At 36.2% G+C, this 12,743-nt stretch overlaps 1 protein-coding gene across 1 annotated transcript in view; it reads left to right on the forward strand.

Moving 5' to 3' along the window:
* The window catches only part of Tlk1 (tousled-like kinase 1), a 145,845-nt gene extending 133,372 nt beyond the window's left edge, over positions 1-12,473 (forward strand). The window contains exons 15-21 of the mRNA XM_005393240.2: positions 1,506-1,597; positions 1,677-1,766; positions 1,924-2,093; positions 2,336-2,471; positions 6,670-6,781; positions 7,600-7,707; positions 10,673-12,473. Of these exons, the coding sequence (XP_005393297.1) occupies positions 1,506-1,597; positions 1,677-1,766; positions 1,924-2,093; positions 2,336-2,471; positions 6,670-6,781; positions 7,600-7,707; positions 10,673-10,849 (885 nt within the window). The 3' untranslated portion in view covers positions 10,850-12,473. The remainder of the gene's footprint in view (positions 1-1,505; positions 1,598-1,676; positions 1,767-1,923; positions 2,094-2,335; positions 2,472-6,669; positions 6,782-7,599; positions 7,708-10,672) is intronic.
* Positions 12,474-12,743: the final 270 nt, after the last annotated feature.

The raw sequence follows: 12,743 nt of genomic DNA on the forward strand, positions 1-12,743 counted from the left end.
ACTGTCCTCACACTTGTACATCTCCATTTAGTCCTTGCAACAGCTCTAACTCCATAAATAAGACCGAGACTCAGAGAGTGACAGCACAGAGCCACTCAGCCAGAAAGTTTATCTGACTCGAGAGAATAATCTTGACTGTTGCATTCCTATAATATGTCTGATCTCATGCTTTTATATTTTTGTAACAAAACAATCATTTACTATTTTTTCCTTTCCTTTAGGTTAAATGGATTGGGTAGGGGCACTGAGAGTCTTTATTAACCAAATATGTAGCTGCTAAGTTGTCCTCCCTAGCACCCCTCCCCTGGGAATGGGCTAGGTTCCAAACCTGGCCTCCTGCATACTTAAGACAAGTGCTCTATCCCTGAGCTCTAACCCTATTCTCCAAGCTTGTTTTTAAAGGGATACCTTTGTATATAAATCACAGTGCAATTTAAATTAGTAAATCTTTTAAAATGGCATTTAGTGTTTTGGAAGGTGGTAAGTCATGTAAAGCTCTAAAGTACTGACCATACAGTGTTTTCTTAATGTAAGAGATAGGCTGTTGATTGAACAAACCCAGTACAATTCTGAGGGGAGGCAAACAAGAAAAATTGAAGACAGAATGGGTATTAAATGAGGTTAAGAAATACTGATGTAGTTAGGTCTGGTAATACTGCCTCTTACTGATAAATACTGGAGAATTTGTGAATGAGATGATAGATTCTCTGGGATTTGTTTTAAAAAATATTCCAGGAAAGAAAAAAAAAAAGTCCAAGGGAGCTGGAGATGTAGCTGAATGGTAGACAGTTTGCCTAGAATGTGCAAAACCAATCAACAGTATAGATTGTTTCAATAATTAGAAAATTGCTAGGAACTTGTTAATTTTCAGAAAAATGACAAAGAAGTAAGGGGATTGCTAACAAAGATAAGCCTTGTTTTATCCAACCCACAAAAAAGCATTGCAGCCATCCTTTTTTCTGGCTGCTTACTGCTACTGCCAGAATAGAGAAGCAAGTCCATATTAAAAACAAATATAGCCTTACAGTTTCATCTCAGTTCAGTATATTGACATTTATAAAACTTGAATGTGAAAATTCACATTGAGATTTTCTCTGAGTTATCACCATGAAATTTGTATCTCATTTATTTGGTATATTTGTTGCTTTCAGTACTGGGGATTGAACCTAGAGGTGCTCCACTACTGAACTACCATCCCTGGCCCTTTTTTATTTCAAGACAGAATCCCATTAAGTTGCCGAGGTTGGCTCAGAGCTTGTGATCTTCTTGCCTTGCCCTCCCAAGTAGCGTGGATTACAGACATGTGCCACTATACCCAACTTGTACCTCACTGCTAATGATTAATGTCTCATTGAACTGTATACTCTTAGTGGAGATGATTGCCAAAGAGTATAGTGCTCATTCTTGTTCTGTATTATTATAAAATTTTTCACCAAGATTTTAAAAAATCCCTTTAGCTATTCAGTTGGTCTGTGGACATAACTGGTTTTTGCCTTGAACCCTAGGCTTTTGACCTGTATGAACAAAGATATGCTGCTGTGAAGATCCATCAGCTTAATAAAAGCTGGAGAGATGAGAAAAAAGAAAACTACCACAAGTAAATATTAGTACTTTATGGCTTTTATAAACTGAATTTTTTAATTGTCTTGGAAAATTAATATACTCTCTTCCCATAGACATGCCTGCAGAGAGTATAGAATACACAAAGAACTGGATCACCCTAGGATAGTTAAACTGTATGACTATTTTTCCTTGGATACAGATACGTAAGTGGATATAATGATTTAACTTTTAAGAAAAGATATGTTTGCTTTTGCTTTCACTGTCCTTTGATGATGATACAACTGTCCTCCATTTCTCCATTGTAATTTTGATTACTAGATAATAGTTATGTCTAATTATTTTTCTCTTTTCCCATTGTAGGTTTTGTACAGTGTTAGAATATTGTGAAGGCAATGATTTGGATTTCTATCTGAAGCAACACAAATTAATGTCAGAGAAAGAAGCTAGGTCTATTGTAATGCAGATTGTAAATGCACTAAGATATCTCAATGAAATCAAACCTCCTATTATACATTACGATCTTAAGCCAGGTAATTAATGAAATGTGTCTAATAATTTTTTAAGCTCTAAGCAGCATAGTTTCATGAAGTCATATTAAGTTGTCTGTAAACATGCTTATTGATTCCATTTGTAAAACATCAGTGGAACACTAGTAGAATTAAAAGTGCTTTTATTGTCACTTTTAATACATATATACATCTAAAAAGTTAATTTGAAACATTAATGTTTTTCATATATGTATCATAAAAATAATCTTGTATTTTATTCTTAGGCAACATCCTTCTGGTAGATGGGACAGCATGTGGAGAAATCAAAATTACTGATTTTGGTCTATCCAAAATTATGGATGATGACAGCTATGGTGTAGATGGAATGGATCTAACTTCCCAAGGAGCAGGCACTTATTGGTAAATGTATTTCTAAAAATACCAAAATTACCTACATTAGCCCCAGTATTTTCATGAAAGAAAACTTAGTTTTATTTTCAGGTAGTCTTTGATGTTATTGTGCTGAAAGTATTGATTTTAGGCCCTGGGCTGGGAGGGAGAATACAGTCTGTTCTTAACTCCACATGTCAGCAAACTGGAGAGAGAATGCCTTATCATATAAATTTAGTGCCTTACCTCTTCTAAGTAAAACCTGTGAACATCAAACCTTCTCTGTAGAGGTTTCGTGGTTCAAATTTTTGAGAGAGATGGATATCTTATTTATTACAGATATGACATAGATTTGTTATATTCTTGGTCTTGGATTTGACTGAAATCTCTTTTAAAGACTTCATATATGTACACCTAGATAAAAGCAATTCGTAAACATAAGTCTATCTTAACGTTACCTCCTCAAAATACTGCACCTAGGTGTTTACAAAAACTCTGTCACTGTGAATTTTCAAACTTTCTGTCAAATTCGCCAAACTAGAGAACATATACTATAAAATTTCAAAACATTTCTCCGAGTAAGTTTACTAAAAGGAATGAAATTGTAGTGGGAAAAGAACTGCACTCAATTTCACTGAACAGGGCTGTGAGTACAAACAGAACTGGGCCTGTAATTTACTTGTTCCACAAGATGTCACAGGTCTATGTAGATTTTACTTCTCACAGAGAGGAATTAGTCACATTATGTATACTTTGAAAGCCATTCGAAGTTTAAAATTCTGCTTGTTAAATTTCCTAGCAATAAAATACAGATAAAGTAACAATGTCTAGTTTTTAAAATTTCATATTTGAAGAAAATTATCAAACTTGGAAGCCCCTAGAAGTCTCACTTAGCAGTCTTCAGACTTTTTCTTTTAGTAACAAGGCTTGTGCTTTTGTAACAAAGTCTTAGAATACTGCTTAAAACAAGGGGCCTTGGTAGAACCTCGAACTCCACGGAGACAGCTTGAAATCCGTGTTCTGAACATGAAGTGGTTTCTGCTGTGTGAGACATTCTCATTATTTGTTTTCTTCGCACTGTGGCCTCTCTAGTTCAGGACAGCACAAGGAAGTTTGCCTCTTACAAGTGGACTTGAGACAGGGTCACTTGTTTTAGGGACTGTACAAAAAAGAGAGATTGTCATGGAATTTCCACACAGACACATGGAATGTATTTCTCAGAGAAACAATGCTCCCCAAAAATGATCAATTTCTACAGTCATTTCAGTTATTTAGCTGTATATTTGGAAATGGTGATGGCCTGTTCATATTCGTAGATTAAATATATTTTAAAAGTTACCTGACGTCCCCAGATACTTAAAATGATGTCAGTATTACTTAGAAAAAATCACTTTTTTCTTTCTTTTCCTGTGTCTAGTGCAGCCCCTCACTAAGTCCTGGTGGGCACTTTCCCCAAATCTTTGCTGTCCATCCTGACTGTACGTGTGGTGTTCAAGAGCCATGCTTGTTTCCATTAGTGCACAGACACCCAAACAATAGCGTGTTCATTGATTAAACCGATCTGGCCTTTTACTTGATTTCAGGGTTAGGAAGGGTTTTCCATCACTACTGAGTCATCTTTGGAAGTTCTACTTCACAGAAGTCCTTTGTCTTGAAGAGATTATTCAGTATCTTGATGAAACCTCAGTGATTTTAATATAGTATCAAACTGAATTTTAAAAAAAGTGGATTCCCACTTAGCTACATTATTCCTTTTAATGAGTTTTAGTTCATCTCAATTTTGGTGGTGTGAGATGCTTGCATCCCTGATGGATTTTTTTTTACTTGTAAACTGGGATAACAAATTTATCTTTTCCATTATCAAAAATATGAATTTATAAATAACAATAAATATTAAAAGGTAGCATTTTTGAATACTCAGTATATTTCAGACACGGCTAGTGCTTGAAACGACGCAGTGAAGAGGAGTTCCTGGCACTGCTCACAGTGTCGGTGTAACAGTCAGTGCCGTTACACAGGTACCACACTGCCCTGCCCTCGCAGGGGGAGGCAGCAAGGCCCTGCCTGGAGAAAAGCAGCACGGGCTTGGGGAGGCCTGGCCTTGACAGAGAAGAGGCACTCCCCAACTAACTCAGAGTGAGCGGCTAGGGGAGACACCGAGACTTGAAAGCACACAGGGAAGAGGAGAGCAGTATGAAGAAGCCAGGCCACCTGGGAGTTGAGGAAGGGAGAGAATCACAGTGAGTGCAGAATCTGAAGTTTATGATGTTGCCAGATTAGGATGGGTCTTTTGGTATGAACAAGAGGATATGCAGACTGTCTTGTCAGTAAGTTCTTGAGAACCATGTGAACTGATGTACACAGGGTGATCAGAACATACAAAGAATTTTTTAAAAAGAGGCCCCCAGAATTCAAAGACCCAATCCAAAAGTGGGCATCTGAGATGAATACACACTTCTTGGATGAAGAAATACAAATGGCAAATATATATATGAAAAACTGTTCAACATCATTGATCATTCGAGAAATGCAAATTAAAACACTGAGATTTTCCGTCTCACCTCAGAAAGAATGGCTATCATCAAGAAATCAACCAATAACAAACTCTGGGACACTTCTCCACTGTTGGTGGGAGTGTTGACTGGTACAACCACTGGAAATCAGTGTGAAGATTCCTCAAAAAACTAAGATTAGAGGTCCCATTTGACCCAGCTGTTCCCCTTCTGGATATTTTTCCAGAAGAATCGAATACATCATGCCACAGCCCATAATTATAGCAACACAGTTTGTCTTAGCTAAATCTAGGAAACAACCCAGATGCCCATCAACTGAGGAATGGATAAAAAGATGTATTTTTATACAATGGAGTATTAGCTGTAAAGAAAGTAAACTCAAGGCTTTTATAGGTAAGTGGATACAGCTAGAGACCGTACTCATAAGTAAAATAAATCAGACCTGCATTCGTAAATATCATATTGTCTCCCTAGTATAAGAACCTGAAAGAGTAAATAAAATCTGAAGGTACAGTAGATATTGTGAAAGGCAAAGAAACTGCTCAGAAAGAAAAAATAACGAATGGGGGAAAGGAGAAAAGAAGGAAGGAAGGGAATATACACACACATATATATGCAAGACAGCTAAGATAACTGTACTACTAATTTCTGTTTATTGAATAGTTAATGCCTAATTGATCAATTTTGCATGCTTATATCTGGTAATCTGAACAGCTACTTTAAAGATAACAGTATGCAATATAACAATCATTGTTAATTTCCTATCATCTTGTTTTGAAATTCTGTATCTTTTTTTAAAATTCTTTTTGAAATTAAAAAAGAATAGATGGTTAATGTTTAAATTAAAAAACTTATTAGAGTAAAAAAGCCTCTTTGCTATTGATCCCCTCAGAATATTCCTCCCCTAGACTTTGAACACACTTATTGTTCTTGCCACTTTGTGAAGCAGTTCTGGAAGTCCTGTTTTGTGAATCTCTTTATGAGCTGTGATAAAAAATATGGTTAATAGTGCTATCGAATGCCATAAAAACATGATAGTATAGTGGTGGTGAACCTATAGCACACGTGCCACAGCGGGCTTTTTGTATCGTTGAAAGCTCTAAAAGGTTTGCCATCACTGTTACAATGCGTCTCCATTCACTTTCTTCACTGGATTTGGCACCATGTGATTTCGGGCTCTTTGCCCAGACCAACGTGACCATGTCTACAAAAGGTGCATGTTTTGAATCCATTTGGGACATCAAGGTAGCCACAACAGTGCAAATAAAGACATGAAAGAGAACTTCCAGAACTGCTACAGAAAGTGGCAGGAATGATGGAATAAGTGTTCTAAATGAGGGGAAGTACTTTGAGGGGCGTTACTGGTAATCGATTTTACTGAAATGTTGTTTTTAATTTAAACATTCACCGTATTTTTAAAGAACTGCTTATAGTTCAAATAATTTAAGAGGAATGAGAGAGGATTTCTTCTGTTAACTACTCAAGTTAGAATATTGTGCTCTCCAATGATGATTTTTTGTTTCTGTAGCTATATATATAGATATAAATGTTGTACTGTAGCTTATCACAAAGTTGTGTTTTGTTTTAGAGTTAAATGATGAAAGGTCTAAGGCTTATATATGGATAAAACTAGATAATGAATGTTTTAGAGGGTTTTAAATTAAAGGTTGTTGATATGTAGTACCCTTTCCTTTTTATTCCCTCTGAAACTATAGGTATTTACCTCCGGAGTGTTTTGTAGTTGGAAAAGAGCCACCAAAGATTTCCAACAAGGTGGATGTGTGGTCAGTTGGGGTCATCTTTTTTCAGTGTCTTTATGGTAGAAAGGTAAGTTAAGTTACAGCTGTGTAGAGATAAATGAAGTTGAATTTTGCCTGTTAAGTGCAAATTTTCACTACTTGATAGCAATTTAGGTCCTTCCAAGTAAAGGCAGGCCTCTTGATTTCTTTTTAAATTTCCCACAGATCAGAATCCGAATTACTTTAATGTCATAGCAGTTTACTTGGCTTTCTTCTACCTTGCACCCGCAACTGTTGCAATGCTAATATTTTCTGCCATTAGGAATACAGGAGTGAACACATTTTTTTATTATCCTCTAATCTCTCTGCTTTGTCTGACACCTACTGCCATCATCCCACCTCTGTACATGCAGTTTGACCTGGGCATAGTTTCCCCCTTAACTCCTGAGAGAAATGCTATCAAACTGAGTCATAATTCTTTCCAAACCTCTTTTAATATTGAAATAATAAATACAGGTTGCCATAGATATTATCTGGTACACATCCCACCCCATCCCTGCATCACTGTTGGAAGGGAGGTTAAGGGACTTTTCTGGAAGGTCACAGCTTGTTAGTACCAAACCTAGATTTCTGGCTCCAGGTTAGAGGTCTTTTATTTTAACTACTTCTATTGTAATAGCGTTATTGTCTCCTTTTCACAGTATTTTGTGAAAATTGATTAGATAGGCTTTCACAGCTTGCTGTCGGTTTTAATCTTGTTTCTGTAAGACTATGTATCAACTTTTAAACAACCGAGGACAAGGTTTTAGAATACAATTGTTTGAGGGAGTGGTTCACTGATTATATCTTTGTTTAAAATATTTTGTGAGATAAATTTCTCAACATTTCATTTTTTTTTTTTTTAAGCCATTTGGTCACAATCAGTCTCAACAAGACATTCTTCAAGAAAATACAATATTAAAAGCTACAGAAGTCCAGTTCCCTGTAAAACCAGTTGTAAGCAGTGAAGCCAAGGTATTAAATTCACCTAAATAAATTTTGTGCAGTAACTTTCAATTGTGCTTATGCCGTGGTAAGTACTTACTATTGCAGGAGTTGCTGCCACAGGGTGTCTGACCAGCAGCGGCTGGTGATTTCCTCAGGAAGAGAGCGGTTTTTGCCTTCAGTTGTGATAATTTTCATCATGTAAGTGCCCAGGTGCTTCTAATTCTTTTGCATGTCTACTTAATTTGAGAATTAGGGAAAAATCACAAGATCTGGGCCCATCATTTCCTTTATGTCTTATTTAATAAGCTTATGTTAATACTGAGCTATTTAAATATATAAAAATAAAAGTAACCTGGGAATGAGAGGCTGAGGCAGGAGAATCAAAATTTGAGCCCAGCCTGGGCAGTTTATCACCTTAATGAGAATCAATCTCAAAACAAAAACAGAAAAATTTTTTTAATAATGAAAGGGCTGGGAATGTAGTTCCATGCAAAGTCTCTTCGTTCAGTCCCCAGTACCACCAAAATTTTTTAATAACTTCAATTTATTAAGTGCTTTTTATATACATTATCTTTTAAAGAACCTTGTGAAGTATACGTACTTTATTCCTGTTTTGTAAATGGGAAACCAGGCAGCCCGGAGCAAAAATGCCTGTTAAGAATCTTACCAGCCTGTGGGTAGCAGAGCCATGGCTCAGAGGTACCCACTCCTGCCAGATCCAGAACCTGTGTCCTTGGCCTCTGAACTGTCCTGCACTAACTCTTGAGAGCTAATCCAGTGTAAGCCATGTACATCCTGTATCTAGCCATGTATGTGTATGTCTTTGTAATAAAATAGTGGGGAATAAAAATATTTCTAATGGCAAAACTGTTTTGATGCTGGATATCTTCCTAGATTGATCTTATTGTTCTGTCTTACTTGTATTTTTACTTCTGCTTTGTTGTACTTTCACCTAGCTCATTTCTCTGTCATGCTCTTTTGTAGACTCTTAAAATCCCTAAGGCAGTGCTATGAGGTTCCTGTTTCTTCCTAGTCTGAATAGTTCAAACCATAAAACTTTACTCATACACAGGCACTATATCCTTTCTGTATTTCTGTTATTCTACAGTATAGGCAAATACTGCTAGGGTTTTTTTTTCGTCATAGTAGCCTTAATAATTAAAAATGTATAGAATTTTGTGTAATCTCCTTACATATGTATTGCAACTGCCCATTATTTTGTTCCTTAAGGTTTTTTCATTTGTTACAAGTTATTTCAGTGATCGTTAGAAGATTTGGAAAGATAAATGTGACACTATTATTTTCATAAAGTGTAAACATTACTCTTTTAAAACAGTACCAATATCTAAATTTTGTCTTCTTTCTTCCCTTTCTAAAGTCTTGCCTCAGAACAGAAATTTTGTGAATTCAGTCAAACCAAGTTCCATTTATATTTATTTTTAATACTGACAAATGGCCCTTAATTAGTGGAAGGTACCACTGGGAAGTTCCATGTAACCATCTCTGGTTCTAGCCCAGGCTTTTCATGGGTTCCTTAGTCACCATTCTGGTGCCTGGAGTCCAGGAAAGTTGTGGGAGGGGGTCCCACAGGGGCATTTTTAGGAACCCTTGTCTCTGTAGAATACACTTTTGTCAAGTATTTTCCGTAACTTGGTGTGAGCATCTTGACTTCATAGCAGACATCTTAAACCTAACCTAGCTTTCAGGGCCTTTCATTGCCTCAAAGTCTGCCTCTCACTGTACCAGTCACTTTTAACTTTTTTTTATCTTAATCATTTTCAAAGTGGACTCTGAAACTTAATTTGTTAAAGACCAAAAGAGATAGACCCACTAGAGCATCAGATAGACTTTCCATAACAGTACTGAGCTAGCCACAATAAAGTGGTGGAAATAGCTAGGTGTGTTTTTAGAGAAAAAGGTGTTTTCAATGAATCTTAAAGCAAAAAAGCATACAAAATGGTTACTTTTTAATGTGATTAAATGTTTAATGGTATTTATATTACATGTTTATCCTGCAGATGCTTTAATTTGCACATTTATATGGCACCTAGGAATTTCAACACAAGCTAAAGTTATCTCTGGTGTCACCAGTAAGAGAGAAACAATTATCAGTTATCTCTTGAGAAAATTTTATCTGATCCCACCAAAAAATGAATTTCACAAATATAATACTGCTCGCCAGGCAAAGGCGAGCACGATCCACGATTCCATTACACAAAGTTCAGAACGGCCCCAACTCAGCCGTATTACTAGAAGCCATGGTGGATGGGGCTCTGGTTCATCTGGACACATCCAGGGCCTGTAGCAGAAGGGGCACGAGGGGGCTTTTGAGATTCTAGGAATGTTCTTTTTCTTAATTTGTTGCCAGTTATACAGCTGTACTCACATTGTGCTGTACACTTACAGTTTGTGTGCATTTCTAAAAATATACTTCCATAAACACTTTTTATAAGCTGTACCGGAAGAATAGAAAGTAAAAAGGATAGTACTTACATTCCATTTCGATTTTTCAAAATTATAATGGTAATGTTAGAATTAGTCTTGGAACTAAAAACTGAAATGAAAGTGCCACTTTAGTATTATCTTTACTGAAGAAGTCTGTACCCTCAGTAGGGAGAATACTATGGCTAAACATAACATCTTACCATTTGGCCAAATTGAACTGATGGCAAAAATGAGATGAGTGTGAGAGGATTGTTAAGTGAAAGAAAAATGCTAGGGAAAGGGGCCTTAGGGATTTTGTAAGCAGCGATGCAGCTTCCTGACAATCAGTAATAATTGAGACTATAATGTAGTACTAGAGGCTGTGAGTACCGAGTTGAATTTAGAGTGAGAATTTTATTGCTACAAATTTTTTAAGGTATCAACTTTAATAAAATAAGGTCTATTTATGGTCTTAAGTGAGTCTGTCCTTTTGTAGGATCCTGTGGATTGATTTTAGGAGGGAAAAAGATCATTTTAATTGCTGACATTCTTTTCTTTTTTGTAAAAGGCTTTTATAAGACGCTGTTTGGCATACCGAAAAGAAGATCGATTTGATGTGCACCAGCTGGCGAACGATCCATACCTTCTCCCACACATGAGGAGATCAAATTCTTCAGGAAACTTACACATGGCTGGGCTGACAGCATCTCCCACACCCCCTTCTTCAAGCATAATCACTTACTGACTTTCCTCCAGGATTGGCATGATACCTTTGAATTGCTTCCAGATGCACACTTGAGTTTTGAGAGCGTTTGAGTGTTTTTTGTTTTCTTTTTTACACAGGACATGGTTAAGGACTGTTTGTGAACTGAAATTCTTCATATCGTCATTTGTATGACAGTGGATCATGGACAGTGAATAAGTGTACACTTCTCACTTTCACCTCGAGCAGTGAAGGATGGCTGCCTGTTGCACAGAGACAGGAATACCATGTTAAGATAGAAGAAAAATGGGATTGTTTGTTTATCTGGGGGAACACTGTAAATAACGTTTATAATACTTAAATATATTTGATTGTTACTAGAGAGTTCTAATATGAAGGGTAGTTTTTCATTATTTAAAAACACATGGAAAAAAATATGAGACATATTTCTAACACAAGAACTACAGTGCCTGGATACATTCTTCAGCATTCAGCAGTTAATCTGCTGAAACCAAAGTAAGAACTGAATGACAGTGGCCATTGTATTTTATAATAGAATGTGAGAGTTAGAATCTCTGGACAAAGTTAGACTTTGTCATTTGCCTATTCTGGCTTTTACCAAGTTGTACCTCGAAATCACTTGTCTGTTTTTTTCCCACTGGTTATATTAAAAGGAGAGCTTTTATTCCTAGATACCTTGTATCTTTGGCAGAAAGAGCTGTTTGTTTTGGAATCAGTTGAATTCACTAAATTGTAATATCTCCAGTGCTTTCAACATGTCGAAGTCATTAACAGGTATTTTTCTTTTGTTACCAGGCCTTGTTCATTAAAACGAGAGAGTATGTAACCAAATGCAGACCAGTTCTATGCAGGATAATGATAAATTCCCTTCTAGCTCTATTGTAAATTGTTGTACAGATGTCCTATTTCAATTACTAAGTTTCAGCAGCTTATTCTTGTACAAATGTTTTAAAATATGGCTTTTCTAATTGGATATTGTATTTTTTTTAAGTCTTCTTGAAGGCGCTTTAATTGCTGCTAAATGACATTGCTTCTTTTGCTAAAAAATTAAATGACCTTGAAGGTGCAAGTTGACTGTACATCATAGAAAAATATTAAAAGAGATATTGGGCATTCACTAACAAGGCATGCAAAAATGATACATGTTGGCCATATTGAGTTCTTTAAATCAGTTTCCTGGGTTCTAGGGCTGTGGAGCACATAGATACTAGATTTATAAATTGTTCATGGTTATTTTACATTTCTAGAAAGGTTCTTACCATCAAGGTGGGATGACGGTCCCATAAACAAGTTTCTTGTGGTTTGTACAGATTTGTTAAAATGTGAATACTTCCTAACCGCCTTGTATGGTAGAAACCAATATTTTTCAGGATGCTGTGTGTCAGTCCTCTAAGGATTTTTTCTTTATTGTCACATTCATAATGCTGATACTTACATGTAAGTTGTCCATGTTGCAGAAAACAGAAGCTGTGCCTACCACAGAATCCCCTTAACATTGTACAGTTAAAACCGTGGCTCTTATTTCTGATGTTGAAAGCCATTTTGTTTTTTCATTGTACATAGACACATTGTCTCTTTAAGATGCTGCTGAAATTGTAGAGAATGTAGCCAAAACAGTAATAAACAATGACAGTTAAAATGTAAAGACTATGAAAATTACATTCAAAGAGCTTTCAAGGGTTAGGATATTGACTAACTTAACTCCTTAAGAATCAGCTGAATAAATTCTTTAAGTATACTTCAAAACAAGTATAAAGTGTTTCAAGCTGTTGAAGTTAAACCTAATCACCATCATTGAGGCTGATCCTGGGTAAGTAACACTTAGCGTGCTGTGGAGTGGCTCGAGGGCTATACCTGGTTCTCTGTAGACTAAGACAGAAATTTGACATTCCTGACAGGGTCCCGAAATGTTAGC

The sequence above is a fragment of the Chinchilla lanigera genome, unplaced genomic scaffold (genome assembly GCF_000276665.1).
Source record: "Chinchilla lanigera isolate Chin_1 unplaced genomic scaffold, ChiLan1.0 scaffold00048, whole genome shotgun sequence".
NCBI classification, from domain to species: domain Eukaryota; kingdom Metazoa; phylum Chordata; class Mammalia; order Rodentia; family Chinchillidae; genus Chinchilla; species Chinchilla lanigera.